Source organism: Balaenoptera physalus (assembly GCF_965194825.1).
Source record: "Balaenoptera physalus genome assembly, chromosome: 9".
Classification (NCBI taxonomy): Eukaryota; Metazoa; Chordata; class Mammalia; order Artiodactyla; family Balaenopteridae; genus Balaenoptera; species Balaenoptera physalus.
The window spans coordinates 90,603,641-90,623,199 of NC_138888.1; the positions used below are offsets into that span (position 1 = coordinate 90,603,641).

General features: G+C 38.7%; 1 protein-coding gene across 2 annotated transcripts in view; it reads left to right on the forward strand.

Annotated features, from left to right (window-relative positions):
* Positions 1–19,559, forward strand: part of UBE3D (ubiquitin protein ligase E3D) — a 292,261-nt gene that overhangs the window by 200,383 nt on the left and 72,319 nt on the right. The window contains exon 10 of one of the 2 annotated variants that reach the window (XM_082474254.1): positions 1,482–6,688. The exons of the other annotated variant lie outside the window; for it this stretch is intronic. Coding sequence (XP_082330380.1) covers positions 1,482–1,577 — 96 coding nt within the window. The 3' untranslated portion in view covers positions 1,578–6,688. Of the gene's footprint in view, positions 1–1,481; positions 6,689–19,559 lie in introns of those variants that run through there. 2 annotated transcript variants of the gene reach the window in all.

Here is a 19,559-nt window from a genome sequence, read left to right on the forward strand (position 1 = left end):
TGGCTGATTCTGAAGGTTGCGACTGGAAAAAAGGTTGGAGGGTGATTGGAGGCTGGAGCACGGGATGTCCCTGTGGGTCTGTTCCACCCAAACACTGTTGAAGCAAGAGACGGGTCCGCGGGGCCGCCTAGCACACTGCCTACGCCCTACTCTTGAGGAATGTGCTGACCTCCTCTGCTGCAGTGAATGAATCTTATCAGTCCTTGTCTTAGTTTTCTATTGCTGCATAACAAATGACTGCAACTTTCAAAGCTTAAAGCAGCACACAGTGGTGAGCACACAGTACTATGGACCAGAAGTCTAGGTGGGTTCAACTACATCCTATGTATGAGATCTCACAAGGCTGAAGTCAGGGTGTCGGCAGGGCTGGGCTGGGCTCTTAATCTGGAGGCTCTGGGAGATAATCTGCTTCCAAACTCATTCCTATTGTTGGCAGAATCTGGTTCCTTGAGGCTGTAGATCAGAGGTTCCCTGTTTCCTTGCTGGCTGTCAGCAAGGGGTTGCTCTCTGCTCCTAAATGCTGCTTGCATTCCTTCTCATGAGGCCATTTCCATCTTTAATCCAGCAATGGCACACTGAGTTCTTCCCATGTTTTAAATTTCTCTGACTTCCTCTTGTGCTTTTGGTTGGAGAAAGCGCCGTGATTTTAAGGGCTTGTGATGAGTTCAGGCCTGCCTAGATTATCTTCCTTTCTTAAGATTATGCCAAAGAACATAACATAATCACAGGAATGAAACATCATCATATTAATAGGTTCTGGAGATTAGAGCAGAAAGGTTCTGCCTACCATAGTCTGCCTTCTTACCTCCTCGCCAAATTCACACTCTTCCCGAGTGTAAAATACATCCATCTATGAAAGCCCATCTATACAAAACCCACAGCAAACATTACACTAAATGGTGAAAGTCTGGAGACTTCCTCCCTAAAATCAGGAACAAAATAGGCATGTCTGTGCTTACCACTTCTATTCAACATTGTACTGGGGGTCTAGAGAGGACACTTAGGCAAGAAAAAGAAATAAAAGGTATTCCTTGGAAAGGAAGAAGTAAAGCTATCTTTATTTGAAGATAACATGATTTTTTGTATGTAGACGTTTTTCCTAAAGAATCCTAAAACTGTTAGAAATAATAAATGAGTTCAGGAAGGTTTCAGGATACAAGATCAATATAGAAAATTTAATTGTATTTCTGTACTCTAGCAATGAAACAATCAAAAATGAAATTAAGAAAATTCCATTTACAATAGCATCAAAAAGAATAAAATACTTAGGAATAAATTTAACATAAGAAGTGTAAAACTTGTACTCTGAAAATTGTAACACATTGTTGGAGGAAATTAAAGAAACCTAACAAATGGAAAGACATTCCATGTTCATGAATTGGAAAACGCAACGTTAAGATGGCAATACTCTTAAAACTGGCCTGCAGATTCAATGCAATCTCTGTCAAAATCCTAGCCAGTTTTTTTTTTTTTTTTTGCAGAAATTGACAAGCTGGGAATTCCCTGGTGATCCAGTGGTTAGGACTCTGTGCTCTCACTGCCGAGGGCCCAGGTTCAATCCCTGGCCAGGGAACTAAGATCCCTCAAGCCTCCCAGCATGGCGAAAAAAAAAGAAAAAAGAAAAAAGAAATTGACAAGCTGATCCTAAAATTCATATGGAAAGGCAAAGGACCCAGAATAGCCAAAGTAATCTTGAAAAAGAAGAACAAAATTGGAGAACTCACTCATACGTCCTCATTCCAAAACTTACCACACAGCTGCAGTAATCAAGACTGTGTGGTACTGGCATAAAGACAGACAAACAGGTCAATGGAATACAGTTGAAAGTCCAGAGATAAACCTTTACCTTTATTGTCAACAGATTTTCAACAAAGGTACCAAGACCACTCAAAATGGGGAAAGAATACTATTTTCAACAAATGGTGCTGGGACAGCTGGCTATCTACATGCAAAAGAATGAAGCTAGAGTGTTAACTTCTTCCACAAAAATTAACTCAAAACAGATCAAAGACCCAAATGTAAGAGGTAAAGCTATAAAACTCTAAGAAGAAAACATAGGAGTAAGTCTTCATGACCTTAGGTAGTCAGTGGTTTCTTAGATATGACACCAAAAGCATAAGCAACAAAAGAAAAATCAGATACATTGGAGTGCATCAAAATGAAAACCCTTTGTGTTTCAAAGGACAGCATCAAGAACTTGAAAACACAACCCAGAGAATGGGAGAAAATATTTGTGAAACATTTATCTAATAAGAGACTTGTATCCAGAATACATAATGAACTCCTACAACTCAACAATAAAAAGTCAAATAACCCAGTTTCAAAAAATTGAATAGACATTTCTCTAAAGACTACATACAAGGAATATATACAAGTGGTCAATAAAGCACATGAAATTAGGCATTAGGGGAATATTAATCAAAACTATGAGATAACACTCCATACCTATAAAATGGCTGTAATTAAAAAGATGGGTAATAAGTGTTGATGAGGATGTGAGAGTAGGCAAGTGTATAGAGATAGAAAGCAGATTAGGGGTTGTCTGTGGCTGTACTGGGGGAAAATAGGAGTTACTGCTAATGGGTATGGGGTTTGGGGGGGGCTGATGAAAACATTTTGTAATTAGATAATGGTGATAGTTGCATAAGTCTGTGAGTATACTAAAAACCATTGAGTAATACACTTTAACAGTGTGAGCTTTAAGAAATGTGAATTATATCTCAACAAAGTTGTTATTAAGTTAAAAAGAAAATTTAACCTGGCATCGAGGTATGCGTGATTGGGGTGGATGAGGGAAGTAGAATAACGGGTTAATAGACTACTGATTTCAGTGTTAGTGATGGCAATGGGGAAAAAAATGCAAGAACCATAACCAAAGGGAGACTTAAAGGATGTAGCAATTCCCACGGCAAAAGGAGTGAGAAAGGAAAGAATCAGTAGGCTTTGTTCCCGTGTAACTCAGAGAATGGCTAGGCCACGCAGAAGCGAGTGACAAGGGATGCGGGCAAAATGATGTTGGGTTTGGAGATCTGAGTGGAACGTGAAAGAGTTAAAGGGAGACGGTCAAAAGCCACTGAGTGCCTTTACTTAAATTAACAGCTAACATTTATATAGAACTTGCTACGTGCCAGATACCATTCTAAGCACTTAACACGCATTAATTCAATGGAACCCTTGCAGCAGCTAGAGATAGGGACTACAAATATCTCCATTTTACAGATGAAGAAACTGAGGCACTGAAAAGTTAAATAATTGCTCAGGGTAGAATATGAATGTATGTTCTGAACTTCTGTGCCTCTGTATAGCCTTTCTAGAGTTGAACAAACAGATAGTAGACATTTTATAAGTAATATTCATCTCCTCAATTCACAATTATTCTTCACTGACTGATTGTTTACAAACAGCAAACAAATCATCATAGAGTAATTTAGTCTTAATTTATGTAACTTGGCTTTGGAATCTATCTGGAAATAAAACCAGCCACGTTGATGGCAAATAAACTTGCTGTCACTGGAGTCTGGCACTTCAGGCAGATGTGAAGGGAAAGTTTAGAGGGATTCCTTTATCAACCAAGGGTAAGACTGATGTCTGCTCATATCCCCTCTGACACACTGCCATCCTCTGTGAAAGAAATTCTGCTCTGTTGCTCTCCCTCTGGCTTCTGTAACATATGTAGAGGATTGTCTTTCTGAAGAGCTTGAGATTTTACTTCTACTAGGCATTATTAGTTTTGCAGCTATCTTTCTGGCATGATTCCTAAAATTTAATTTGCAGAAATAATTGTTTCTCTAAAAATAATGGCTCACGGTATTCCCCTGATGTTTAAAATGGCTTACCTCTATCACTCATTAGGAGATAATTATATTTCGTTTATTTCATTTTTCAGAAGGAAGTTACACTGTCTGGGGTATATTGCTATGAATGAGGGGTTTGTGGAAGGGCGGTCATGCACAGCCTGCTGACCTCGCAGGGATGCGTAAGAGCGTGCCTCGGGCCTGGAACGTTTTCTTACCTGGAGCCCTCACCGCCTGTGCTGAACATACTGCCTTATTTGTGAATCTCTTTTCCTGTTCTGGGTTTGACGTGTACTTCTTTGTTCTGCTTCAAGCGTGTGCCTATGGCACCTGGACAACCCCACTGCTGCGTTTGTTCCTGGTGGGGAGAGAAGGGGGTCCTTTGCCTGTATCACAGAAGGGGTGTGTGCAGACCTGTGTCAGCTGCGGGGCGAGATGCACTGGCCGTGGGGCACCCACGCTCGCTCTCAAGGCTGATCTGGCTCTGTCTGTTCTCTGTGTGAGTGTTGTTCCATCCAGCGTCTGTGGGAGTCATGTTTTTCTCAGCCACCCATGCAACCTGCAAACCGTGCAGTGGGTTGACATTCTGGGACTCGGGCTCCTGGTAGTGGGACCCTCAGCACAGTGGGACTCCTTCCCTGGAGGTGGTAACAGGTGTCACTTGCTTAACAAGGGCCAAAACTGTATCTGAAGAAGCAAGAGACCAAATGTTAAACCTATTAGGCTAATGTCAAGCCTTCAAGAGCTAAAAATCAAAATCCAATAGTATTATTTTTAAAATACAGATAACCAAAAAGAAAGCCATGTGTCATTCCATAACTAAAGCACAGTCACTGATAAAGTTTTAGGGCTTATCTTTGCAGTTTTTTTCTTCCTTCTTAAATATACATTTTAAAAAGTATTAGGTTTACAGACGAGTTTCCAGGAGAGTACAATATAGAGTTTTCTATATACCCTGTACCCAGTTTCTCTATTATTAACATCTTGTATTAGTATGGTGTCTTTGTTAAAATTAATAAACCAATATTTATATATTGTTGTTAATTAAGTAATGTACTTTATTCAGATTTCCTTAGTTTTTACCCAGTATCCTTTCTCTGTTTCAGGATCCCATCCATGAGACCACATTACATTTAGTCATCCTGTCTCCTTAGGTCTTTCTTGGCTATGACATTTTCTCACACTTTCCTTGTTTTTGATGACTTTGACAGTTTTGAGGAGTACTGATCAGGCATTTTATAGAATATCCCTTAACTAGGATTTGTATGATGTTTTCTCATGATTAGACTGGGATTATGGGTTGTCGAAAGGAAGACCATGGAGGTAAAATGCGTTCTGATCCCATGGTATCAAGGATGCAAGCTATACACATGGCTTATCACCGTTGATGTTGACCTTGACCTCCTGGATGAAGGAGTAGTTGTCAGGTGTCTCCACTGTGAAGTGACTCTTTTCTCTCCCTCTCACCATCTTGTCCTCTTCAGAAGGAAGTCACTATGCATAGCCCAGACTTACGGAGTGGGAAGTTATGCTGCACATCCTTGAGAATGGAGAGTCTATATGGACTATTTGGGATTCTTCTGCATGAGAGATTTGTTTCCTCTTCCTCCATCTATCTAGCTAGCTAGGTTTATTTTTATTTATTTATTTATCATTGTGAACATATGAATACACTTTGAGTATATGAATATACATATGAATATACTTTTTTTGTACTTTGGGTTATAATCCAATACTGCTTTATTTCTTTTCTTGCACAAATTTTTCCAGCTTTCACTATTGGGAGCTCTTTCAGTTGGCGCTGTGTCCTTGCCTTTTGACATTACCCCCTAATTGTAAGTGGTTTTGTTTGTTTGAGTACTTCCTTACCTTCTGGCACTGCAAGGTGGTGTAGGGTTATCTTCATGGTCTTGGTCCTAGTCAGCCATTTCTCCAAGGAATCCTGGTCCTCTTATTAGAGAATGGCATTAGGAAGCAAGATCTGGGTGTTAGGTGTGCTCATTGTTACTGGGGTGTCATTGCTTTTAGGCCTCTTCAGCTGACAGAGCAAGGGCATAATGGTTCAGTTCTAGCATACGTGTATAGCAGAATTAGAATTGTTAACTGGTATTCATATGGGAACCAACTTTATTAACTAGACCACAGTATTTATGTGCAGTTTCTTTTGCCTTTAGTCTTATGGTTTTCACTCATTTCTAAAGTTACTTACTCAACACCTCTCCCCCTACTCCTTTCACTGTAGTTGTTTCACACGTTTGTAATACAATTCGATTCTTTTGTCACATTCTGCGTTCCATGCTAGGATCTGCAGGATCTCCTAAGTGATTTTTTAAAAAATTTGCATCAGTTGAGGTTCATTCTTTGTGCTGTAAAGTTCAGTGGGTTTTGACAAGGGTAGTATATATCCACCACTATAATTTTATATAGAATAGTTTCACTGCCCTAAAAATCCTCTCTATTTCACCTATCAACCCTCTTACCCACCCACCCCCCAAATCTCTGCCAACAACTGCTCTTTTTAGAATTGTTTTGTCTTTTTCAGAATGTTATAATTGAAATCGTATAGTATGTACCCTTTTCGGACTGACTTTTTCACTTAACAAAATGCATTTAAGATACATTCATGTATATTTTATTATGGCTTGATAGCTCATTTCATTTCCTCACTGAAGAATATTTCACATTTTTGTCACTGGATAATCATACCAAAATTTGTTTCTCCATTTATCTATTGAAGGACAAGTTGATTGCTTTTGATTTTTACTTTAAAGCTGCTGTAAATATTCACATGCAGGTTTTTGTGTGGATATACGTTTTCAAATCTTGTGACTATGCACCTAGGAATGCGATTGTTAGGCTTGTAAGAAACTGCCTAACTCTTCCGAATGGATATACGTTTTCAAATCTTGTGACTATGCACCTAGGAATGAGAGTGTTAGGCTTGTAAGAAACTGCCTAACTCTTCCGAATGGCTGTACCATTTTGCATTCTCACCAGGGATTAATGAGCGTTCTTGCTGTTCCACATCCTCAACAGTAATTGGGATGGTTAGTTTTTCTGGGTTTTAGCCATTGTAACAGCCGTGTAGGGGTATCTCATCCTTGTTTTCATTTGCATTGCCTTCAGGACAACTGATGTTGAGCATCGTTACATGTGCTTATTTGCCATTTGTATACCTTCTCTGGTGAGGTGTCTGTTCAGATTTTTTGCTCATTTTTTGATTGGGTTGTTTGTTTTCTTATTGTTGAGTTTTAAGAGATCTTTGCATAGTCTGGATGTAAGTCCTTTATCAGATCTGTGAAAATATTTCGCAAATATTTTCTTCCTCTCTGTGGCTTGTCTTTTGGTTTTCTTAACAGTGCCTTTGACAGAGAGGATTTTAAAATTTTTAATAAGGTCAGACTGTTATCTTTCATGGATCATGATTTTGGTATTGTATCTAAACAGTCATCACCAAATCCAAGGCCACATAGGTTTTTCTCTTTAGTCTTTTTTTATTATATCAACATGAGATTATAGTCTATATTGTACTGTAATAGCTTTTCATACTTATCCATATATATGTAAATTTTCATGTTGTTAAATATTCTTCTAAGTCATTTACCATTGACTGCCCAGTATTATCTTATATAGATGTACCAGTAAGGATTAAATCAACCCTTAATGTTGAATAATATATTCTTAGATTTACTGAATCATCTTAACATACACATTTCTGAAAAGTTGTTTCAGGTTTAAACTTGTTGGACTAAATAAGGGGATCTTAGTCTCTAGATTGAAGAAAAGTCTGTATCCTTTCTTCTCTCCTTTTTTTTCTTCCTTCTACAAATATTTAGTGAATCTATACTATGTGTGAGTTTCATTAGTGGTTCATGCTATTAGACTCTGGGGTTGCCTCAGTGAACTGGAGTCCCTGCCCTTAAGGAGGCTATATTCTAGTGGAAGAGTCATAGACGAGTAAATAACTAGTGTGATTCCAATTTTAATTATTATAATGAAGAATAATATAAAGGAGGGTAAAGGGGTAGTGATAGACCATGGGTACTGGGACCCAAGACAGCATTAAAAACTGATAGTTTGGAAGAAGATGATGTTAGGGGGATAAAAATCTTGCTGAGGTTTCTGAACTACTAATAGTGGGATTAAAGGAAGGGGGGCCAGGAGGTTAGAGAGAGTATAGAGTATGAATTCAAAAGAGGAGCAATTCTGAGACATGATGATGTCCTCAGTGTGATGTAAGAAGGAGTAGATGGAATGACAGAGGCTCCCATCAATGGAACTCTGAGGAACCAGGAGTCTAGGGCCCTGGATGGTCACCCATGTGAAGTCACACAGGCTGGTGGCTATACTTGGAGAGTTGAGGAAGAATTAGAACCATAAACTGTGCAGAAGAGAGTGGAGTGAATGGAGATCAGAACTGACAGAGATGTGAGGAAGGGCCAAAGTGGTGTAGCCAAATGGCAGCATCCTAAACTAAGCAGGGATTATTATTAAATAGGAAAAAATAATGGTCTGGAAGTGGCATAAGTGATTTAAGAAAATGCTAACCCCATTTCCCAACCTCCAGCTGTAAAGTGAGTAAGAAATAAGCTAGAATGGTCTCCTGAAGCCTGAAAATCTTTGGGAGCAACAATCTTAGGGGAGAAAGCTTTTAAGCCAGGAAAAAGAGATGGAAGATGCTTTCTTTGAATAGTTAAAGGATGGAGGAGAGCTTGTTTCAGTGGAAAACTTTGGGAAGGAGGGAAGCAGTGGGGAGGGGATAGGAAGCACAGAGAAACACTGGGACACAAGTGGAGAACAAAGAAGGTAAGAGTTGCTTCTGTTTGGGGCCATGGCCGAGGAAGACAACAGGCCTCAAGGTTTTAACAGAACTCAGTGATAAAGTGCCTTGGTGCCAGAGCAGTTGGAGGCTCAAGGTGAAGCTCATGGTTGACACCTTGTTGTGGTAGAGCCCATTTTAGGGAGAGTGGAGGCCACTGCTGGGTGAAGCTGTAAAGAAAGTTTTACTCCGAAAATAAATGGTATAAACAAAACTGTAGGCAGTTGCTGAAATTTCGAGGAGAACAAAACACTTTAAGCACCCTTACACACTTCAGAAATACCCATTTATCCTTAAATAATTGATTCATTAACTATAAGTCACTCAGATTTTATTGAAAGCAATTCCCTTAAGAAACTTTATGTAATTATAGTTCCTTGCCCTGCTTCCTGGTAGTGTGTACCTGAAATAATGACACTATATTTGTTTAAATATACTTGTTATGGACTGAATGTTTGCGTTCCTCCAAAATTCATATGTTGAAATCCTACCCCCCAATGTGACAGTATTAGGAAGGGGGGGGGGGTCCTTTGGGAGGTGATTAGGTTATGAGGTGATTAGGTTAATCTCATGAATGAGATTAGTGCCCTTATTTTTTTTTTTAACTTTTTATTTTATATTGGAGTACAGTTGATTAACAATGTTATGTTAGTTTCAGGTGTACAACAAAGTGATTCAGTTATACATATACATATATCTATTCTTTTTCAAATTCTTTTCCCAATTAGGTTATTATAGAGTATTGAGCAGAGTTCCCTGTGCTATACAGTAGGTCGTTGTTGGTTATCTATTTTAAATATAGCAGTATGTACATGTCAATCCCAAACTCCCTAACTATCCCTCCCTCCCACACTTCCCCTCTGGTAACCATAAGTTCGTTCTCTAAGTCTGTGATCTGATTCTGTTTTGTAAATAAGTTCATTTGTATCATTTTTTTTAGATTCCACATAAAAGCAATATCACACAATGTTTGTCTTTCTCTGTGTGACTTACTTCACTCAGTATGACAATCTCTAGGTCCATCCATGTTGCTGCAAATGGCATTATTTCATTCTTTTTAATGGCTGAGTAATATTCCATTGTATATGCATCTTCTTTATCCATTCTTCTCTCGAAGGACATTTAAGTTGCTTCCATTTCTTGGCTATTGTAAACAGCTCTGCAGTGAACACTGGGGTGCATGTATCCTTTCAGACCATGTTTTTCTCTGGGTATATGCGCAGGAGTGGGATTGCAGGATGATATGGTAGCTCTATTTTTAGTTTGTGTAATTGGCTGCACCAGTTTGCAGGTGATTAGGTGATTAGATTAACCTCATGAATGAGATTAGTGCCCTTATAAAAGAGACTCCACAGAGTTCCTTCATCTCTTACATCATGTGAGGACACAATGAGAAGGTGGCTGTCCATGAACCAAAAAAGTGGGCTCTTATTGAACACCAAATCTGCTGATGCCTTGACGTTGGACTTGCCAGCCATTTCCCTGGTGAGAAATAAATGTTGTTGTTTAAACCATCCAGTCTATGATATTTTTGTTATAGCAGCCTGAATGCACCAAGATAATGCTTAATAATTTCAAAATCACCCTGACTACCTTCTCCTAATATCGTGTACCTGCTGTTCCCCTCCCCCAATGGCTATTTTTCTTGGCCTTGGCTCAAAAAAGAAGCAACTCTTGTGTGTTCTCCACTCATGTCCCAGTATTTCTCTGTGCTTCCTCTCCCCTTCTCCAATGTGTCTGGCAATTTAGGCTGGAGGAGGACTTTGGGGCCTGAAGAAAAGCAGAGATGGCTAACCTCACTTCCACAGGGAGAGGCAGTATCAGTGCCTAAGGGAAGGGTATGTCATCCTTTCCCCATAACTAGAAATGGCAGGGGGGAGGGGTTTGTTGGCTTTTTTTTAACCTATAGAAGTTTTTTACCTATTGAGGTCCTCTTCATCACATAGGAATGGCAGTTATTAAGCCATTTCCCAGTGCCTAGAACATTATTCTTTGGGCTCACTAAATGCTACTCCAGTGTTAGAGAAGTAATAACTTCCAAATGGATTTGCCTGATTATGAGGAAATCGTTTTGAATGTGAAAGAAATTGAATCTAAATGTATAGTTGTTGAGGGACTTCCCTGGTGGCGCAGTGATTAGGAATCCCCCTGCCAATGCAGGGGACACGTGTTCGAGCCCTGGTCCAGGAAGATCCCACATGCCGCAGAGCAACTAAGCCCATGCGCCGCAACTACTGAGCCTGCGCTCTAGAGTCCGTGTGCCACAACTACTGAAGCCCGCATGCCTAGAGCCCGTGCTCCGCAACAAGAGAAGCCACCGCAATGAGAAGCCCACACAGTGCAACGAAGAGTAGCCCCCGCTCACCACAACTAGAGAAAGCCCGTGTGCAATAGCGAAGACCCCGTGCAGCCAAAAAGATAAATAAAATTTGAAAAAAAAAAAGAAAACACAAATGTAGAATTAAAATAAATAAATAAATAAATGTATAGTTGTTGCTAATAAGGTTGCTATGTGAGGAAAATTACATCAAAGATTTATGTTTTGTGAAGCTCTTTGTCTTAAAAAAGAATATAGCACTAAGTATAGTTTGAATATGTATGAAAAATAGATAAAATAATTATGGATAATTTAAAAATACTATAAATAAAATTATATATGTTTAAAACAATAAATAATTATTATTAAATGTGCAAATAAAATATAATTAAAATCATTAACAAATCCCTGTTATATTTAGTCACAATAATATTTTGAAAAAAAATTTTAGGAACAACATATTATAGCCAAAATATTAAGATACCATCTAGTAATGATTTGCAAAGTTTTTTTTAAAGTCAATCAATTATATTTAAATTATTTTTCAAGAGTTTGGTCTAAGTGTTGTAAATTCATTATTGCTTCCAGTTAGAATTTTCAGCTGCAAGGCTGGTGGTCTTTTCAGTAACAGAAACCTTGAGAGATTCTGATCGTTGCCTCAGATAAGGGGAGGAAGCGCCTAAACAAAGACAGTAACTTCACATGTGAATGAGAACTTGGGATCTGGGATGAAAAGTTCAGGCTCAGGTGGTCAGGAGAGAAAATCTTCAGGTTGCAAGAGGGTAGAAAAAAATTAGTGTTGTGTGGGAGAGGGTGGTTTCTTAAGGTGGACTCCCTGTGCAAACAGGAGAAAGGGAGTAGCAAAATTGAAATGCGAATGTGCTAAAGCTTATGGGGGCCAGTCGGCTTCACTGATATTGTCTTTTGACCTGAAAATTAAAAGTACTTCTGTGTGGGGACTTTCCTGGCGGTCCAGTGGTTAAGACTTCACCTTCCAATGCAGGTGGTGTGGGTTCGATCCCTGGCCAGGGAGCTGGGATCCCACATGCCTTGTGGCCAAAAAACCAAAACAGAAGCAATGTTGTAACAAATTCAATAAAGACTTAAAAAATGGTCCACATCAAAAAAAAAATCTTAAAAAAAAAAAGAGTACTTCTGTGTGGGTGTGAATGCCCCAGGGAGGAAAAAAAAAAACAGTAAACTTGTGGTTTTGTGGTGTGATGTTCAGCATGCCCGGAGAGCATTCTACAAAGTGACTCAGACTCTTGACTCTATTGGCCAAGGAGGTAGTCAGCCTATCCTGGCATCTCCATATAACAATTTTGTTAAGAATAACTAAACCCATACACAGAAATGAAAATCACATACATATAAAGAGTCATAAATGGTCTGGAACTGAGACTGGACTGAATGTAATGTGTGAAATGTGTAATTCCCTCAAGTAATTGTTTGCACCCAGTGACGTACATAGGGACCAAAGAATCTGGAAAACCACAGTATTAACAACCTGTCTTGAACTGTGACTTCCAGGGAAGTTCAGAGATTTACAGACATGTCTTGTGGATAATGGGTGTGGAAGACGATGGAATGCAGGTTTTGTGAAACAATGTTGGAGATGCACAGGGTCTGAGGAAGTTGTGATTGCACATCTAACACAGAGGCTGTTACACACACTTGAATCTGTCCCTCCTCAGCCAGTAAGAGTGCTCCTTGGAGGAAACATTTGTGTTCTCACTTCAGAAGAGTCTACTGAACTCTCAAGACACCAGGAGATGATAGAGCTTTAAGGATCTCTACTTCACATAGCAGAAGCCCATGTAGCATACTGGACAGGAAGCATGACAGTTCTGAACAACCAAAGCCAGCGGAGATGAAGATTGCAATCAGTTGAAGTCACTGGCTCTCAAATGCTAATCACATAGCATATGATTGATTGCCTGGTAACCCCAGGAATGGCTCTGTGATGCATGTGGTAGATGTCTGTATCTCTAATCCTCATGCTCTCCAACTATGCTCTTCCTGTTGGATTAGCATTCTACATACTACGGTGTTGAGGCTGGGGGTTAGGGGTGGTAACAGAGGGTGTGAATCTTTCTTGGTTGGAACCACTTGCAAATTGCAGTGGAAGTTGGAAATGGATCCACCTCTTGTGTAGCCCGATGACACTTCCTATGTGACACCAACAACTCCCTACTTGCAGTGCCACAGGAATAGTTTAGGAGCATTTCTCTTTTATCATTTCATGCCTGATATCATGTGGGCTACACTTGCTCCAAGTTGTGTCTCTTCCAACTAGTATGTCTTTGGTCACACAGAGTCTGAATTCCCTGGGGACCTGAGACAGTTTTGAGGATTGGCTCTACCCTGCTGACCATTCTGTGGTACTTATACAGATTTAATCTTTTAGTACATCCAGAGAATTATTAGTCCCCAGGGATATTATACGGTGCTCCCTATAATTTTGTAAATCACTTGGTTAAACGATGTTAAGCAGGTTCCTTTCCTGCAAGACTTTTCAGGGTCTTAATATGCTAATGTCAGTTGGAACAAGGAGACGATATGGTATTCAACATTTCACAAATTTATTTGAAAATTTCTCATAGAATACTCATTAACATCCCTCTCTCACATAATTCTTATTAATAGCTTACGGGACAATCCTGTTTCAAGGAGTACAGTTTGAGAAATATTGTTTTACAGAAATTAAGAAAAACCTTAGCCTGACGTTTTGAATTAAAGAAAATCCTATCAGTCCCTGGCAGAGCTGAGCTATTATTTCTGGGTGAAATTCCAGTGTCATTAACACAATCATATCAGCCAAATAACCTCTCTGAGCCAGTGGGGACAATCTGTTACCTCCTGTTTTAAATTTCCAAATGATTCCCTTGGGAATTAACATCTAGTCCACTGAAAGAAAAACAAATTCTTCTCCATGGAAGAACTCTAACTGCTTTGTTATATAGTCATGGTTACATATATTTTTCCTATTTTTATTAATTTTGTTTAAAAAAATCACTAAACAAATTGTAAAAGGACATTGTCTAGGTCTTACTGTTGAGTTTTAGAAATGAATTTTATTATAATTTGGTATAGTAAGATAGTCATTTCCCAGGAGGATAATCGTCTGAATCGGATCTTTTTTCTAGTCAAATGTAGGAGAAAGTGGCTAAGACCAATGTTCCCCCCTGCTTGTGATAGTGTGATTTACCCACACAGGGCCTTTGAATGCCATGTTCTCAGATGGGGGTTAGAAACATGAACTTTCTGGTGCTTTAAAGTTCACTAGGACTGAGACATAGCTGGGGTCATGGGTCTCTAAGTGACAGAAAATCTTATGACCTCCAGGTATTTGTGATTGGGGGACAATTGTTTCCAAAAATGTGGATAACGTAACTTGTGATATAAAGAAGGGCAAAAAATGAGCATATGTTCTTTGACTGGCAGGTTAAGAGAAAAGCCCTGCTTGAATGTATACTTTTGAGGTGATGTTTGTGACCCCAAACTATGGATATTAAAACCTTGTTGCCTTTAGCTCTCCAGCAAATGATGACTTCATAGACCAAAGCAATACAGCACAAGTTTTTACAGAATCTCTTTTAAAATGCCAGACTAAATATATGGTATTCAATCTGAACTTTCCAATGTACTTATTAGAACAATAAACTTTGTGCTTTTTATGAAATGATTCTAGGTAATTGGATAGTGTATTAGTTAGTATGGGCTAGGTTTGCTGTGTTAACAAACAACTCCGAAATCTAAATGGCCTACAACCCAAAGATTTATTTTTAATCCACACTACATTAACAGTATGTACAGGTCCCTCCTGAGTAAGCTACAACTCTACTCCCCATCATCTTTGGGATCAGGCTGATGCAGTAGCCTCTATCTGGAGTATTGCCCGTTTTGTAACAGAGGGAAAAGAGACAGCAAATCACATACTGGCTCTTAAATCTTTTGTCCAGAAGTGACGTGTCACTTTGACATTTTTTAACACCCAAGAACAAATTACGAGACCAAGGCTTCCATCAATGGGGTAGGGAAGTATAGTCCTTCCCCGGAGAGGAGCAGTGAATACTTTTGAACAAGAATGCAGTCCACCCCGGCGCTCCTGAGGCTGTTTTAGAGGGATGTGGTTTTTAGAGCAGGAGAGACTCAGTAGCTCGTTGTTATCTTGGAAGCCTTCTGAGTGCCAATTCCCAGTCTAGATCATCCTGAGTTGGGCAGTTCAGGTCTTCAGTTCTCCAACACGTACCACTCCTGTCAATGCCCCAGAGTGCCCTAACTCCCCAAGGTAGGCTCAGAAGTATTCTGGTTAGGCCCAGACAGACACTACAACATGATCTTTGCTTTAGAGGTTTTCTGGACCACCAGGACAAGGTGTAGCCTGGGGGGGAATTGAAGGCTAGCCCTGAAGGGTCAGCAACATGCAGGTGTCGGTGCCACCTTCTTGTCAGCATGGTGCCAACCTTTTGCCATGGACACTCCCCGACCCATATTTATGCTCACGAAATCCTGGGTGTGTGTAGTGATAAAGACCTAGAATCTACACAGCTCTTTCTAAAAAGCCAAAGGAGCCCTTATAGCAAGAGGCCTCACAAACTTTGTGGACATCCCAGAATTCCTGAGCTCATGAGGGAAGGAAAAGGTAGGCTGAATGAACATGACTTTATTTCATCCAGAACCATTATTTTATCCAGAGTGACTCCGTTTTGACCGGTTGACATAATCGAGGACCCTCACAAGATTGAAAGAGTTTGAAACCACAGCTTACAGAGGAGGAAGGCGGGTGCCTGAATCAGTTAAGGAGGGGAATAAAATTTAAGGAATTTTCTATTTATAGAGGCCTTTATAGACTATTTCATTAAAAGAAGATTATATACATTTCCACCCTTATATTTAATTTTTCCGTTTAAACCCATTTCCTTTCAGCCTGTCATTGGCAGTGATCTGGAACAGCAAAGCAGCACTTTGTATGTGTCAGAAACCTTTCTGTTCTTCTCTCAACTCTGCAAACACTTCTTTTGGGGACTTTTAAGCCCATATACATACATACATATATATATATATATATACATTATTTAAAAATATATATTTATTTTTATTTATTTTGAAACAATCACAAACTTACAGAACATTTATAGGTCAATTTCAAAGAATGTTTTTTTTAGAACCATTTAAGAGTAAGCACCCTGTTACTTGAGGTAATTTTTTTTACAAACAAGGACATTTTCCTACATAACCACAATATAACCATGGTATTAGTTTGCTGGGGCTGCCATGACAAAATACCCCAGACTGGCTGGCTTACACAACAGCATTTTATTTTGCTCCCCGTTCTGGAGGCTGAAAGTCCAAGATCAAGGTGTTGGCAGGCTTGGTTTCTTCTGAGATCTCTCTCCTAGGCAGGCAGACAGCCTACTCTCTGTGCACGCACATCCCTGGTGTTTCTCCGTGTGTCCTAATCTCCTCTTCTTATAAGGACACGAGTGAGATTGGAATAGATCCCCCGCCTTGCCCCGCCGCCAACAACCTCATTTTAATTTAATCATCTCTTTAAAGGCCCTATTTCCAAATACAGGCACTCTCGGAGGTACTGGGAGTTAGGACTTCAACATACGAACTTGAGAAGGGTCATAATTCAGCCCATAACAACCATCAAAGTCTGGAAATTAACGTGGATAAAGTACTGCTATCTAGTCTTCAGACCCCATTTGCCAAATGTCCCAATAGTGTCCTTTATAGCCAAAGAATCCAGCTCAGAATCATGGGTTGCATTTAGTTACCAAGTCTCTTTAGTCTCATTCCGTCTGGACCGCTTTCTCGGATTTTCCTTGATTCTCGTGGCCTTGATACTTTTGAAGTTACAGGTCAGTATTTTTGTAGAATGTCCCTAAGGTTGTGTTGTCTGATATCTCTTCATGATTTGATTCAGATTAGCTTCTTAGCAGGAACATCACAGAAGTGATGCTGGCTTCTTCTCATTGCATCCTGTTAGGTGGTACCAATCCTGATTTGTCCCATCACTGATGGTGTTCACTTTCTCTTGATAAAGGTGATGTCTGCCAGGGTTTCCCAGAGGCTTATTCTTTTTCCTTCTGTAATTACCAAATATTTTGTGGGGATGTGCCATGAGACTATGTAAATGCCAGTTCCTCACCAGACTTTCAGTTTATTTGTTTATTTATAACTGTCTTGTCTCAGGTTTTCTTAGTTCAGTGGGTTATAATCTATTACCACTATTATGTATTTTGATGATCTAATTGTCTCCAATTTGGCCAGTGGGGGCACCTTCAAGATGATTTCTCTGTCCTTTAAAAATATCTCATTCATTCTGTGAGCATTTTCTGGCACAAGATGTTCTAGGCTCATGTTTTGCCTGTTCCAGCCGTGGAATTAAGCATTTTACCAAGGAGCCCTGGTTCCTTTCAGTGAGGAGTTGTATTTAGATATATTTTGACAACAGTATGTCTAAATCCATCTGTTTTAATAGTATCCTATCGTAACAATATAAATACGATTACCTATTCATGCTTGGCTTCTATAGAAATGTGTGATCTGAACAGATGACCACTAATCTTTTCAGTGTGGTTGTTCATTTTAGTATTTTTTATAAGGGAATATACAGATGTAGTAATGTGTATAAAGGACAGAACACAACCAGATATCTGTATATAAATTAGCATAGATGAGTCCTAGTTCTAAAATTTACTTCTGGGGAAGAAATGAATCTCATTTATTTCTAACAGGGCAAATTAGATAAGAAATCCAATTAGTTTCCCAAATCCTGCTTTCATTCCTTAAATCAGTTCATTAGAGATGTCACATTGTTACTTTTAGAGTCCACAGCTTGGATTTGATAAGAGACCAAATGTATGGCCACTCCTAAAACTAAAATATGAAACGTAATCTATTTAGAATGTGATTTTAAAACACTGGCCTTGGGTGCCTCTTCCCACACGAGGACAATCGCATCCAAGTTAAAAACACTTGACCTGAAGGGGTGCCTCCTTTTGTTTATTTATCACATCTTACTGAAAAAATAGTTCTGATTTTCTTCAATTCTCTTTGTATTTGAGCCAGTTGGAAAAATAACGTGGTTATTTCTATTCTTGGTTATCAAACTGTTCTTTTTCTCTTTCTCTTTCCCTTATTATGCTTCTCACTTCCTTTTGTCCTTCTCCTTCCTTGCCTGGCTCCGCTTTGCTGGTTCACATCCTCTCTGGATACAGTCAGAGTCATCAGTGGTGGAAAAATGTGACTGCCAGGAAGCCTACTTTCGTTTTTAAAACTAAATGTGTTGACAGCCTTTAAATTTACACCCTTGTCAGAGATGGCATGGAACATTTAAGCTTTGTTCCTTATTTCTGACATTTAACTCTGTCGAACAGTATGGAAGATGAAATCCAGACCTTCATATTGGTAAAAGACATATTAATTTCTCTACAATATGTGTCTTTTAAAGTTCTTCTTTCAGAATAAATTATGTGGCCATAAAAATTATGTTAATATTAAAAAGATCATGATTTTCTAAAAAATTTTCTAAATTTTTTCTAAAAATTCTTGTTCCTTAAACTTGCAAATAAATGATGCTTACTCCAAGAAATGTCATAAATAATTTGCAAAAGAACATTTTATAAAATATAAGATGTATTAAAATCCGTATTGAATATAATGTATCTTTTCCTGATGATTTAGGTTTATTGTAATCAATAAATAATTTTGTTAAAAAGGAAAGCAAATATTGAAGGCAAATATTGAGGTAGATAAACCTTTTTTATTCCATTAAAAAGATGATAAGCTTCTAAATAAAAAAGTTCTTCTTTCAGGAACTGTGACCATAACCTTCTAGAAATGAAATTTTTTGAGAACTCTAAAAATGTATGTCTGGTCCATGCGAAAAAACAACCTACTTCTGGACAATTGGCCAGATAGAGAAAGCCTAGCAGGTATATTATCTATAAATGTGACCTTCAAATTCTGATATTTGTGAACAGGTCTCTCACACTTTATGATGAATGATGTTATAGGAGCTAATTTAAAAATGAGCAAATTTTAAAATAACTTTCTACTTTTGCAATTCTTTGGCTTCTGTGACTCAGGAATCATATTTCTCTCATATGGTGTTTGATAAATTTCAGTGTGTATACTGTAGTTCATATCCAGCCTTAGCCTGGTTCTTTTAAATTGCCTAGGGACTTGTCTAAAAGAATGTTCCAAATCTACTCTGTGACACATAAACAGTTTAATTTAAAGGTCAATGGAAATTTAAAAATTCAAATACACAATAGAAAGTATAATCAAATAGCAAGTCAGAATTCATTTCCTCTTATTTTTCATCCTCATTTCTTTTGAAATATAAACCAGCTCTTCAGGTTAACAAGCCTTTACAAGCTAATGTATATTTGATGTTAGCAGTTATACAAATATATTATCATGCATTTAGATCTTTTTAAAATTTTTACAAAGAAAGCTTTTTTGTCTTCATCTATTTGGGCTGCTATAACAGAATCCCATAGTCTGGCTCATAGACAACAGAAATTTACTTCTCACAGTTCTGGAGGCTGGGAAGTCCACGATCAAGGCATTGGCAGATTTGGTGTCTGGTAAGGGCATGCTTCCTGGTTCATAG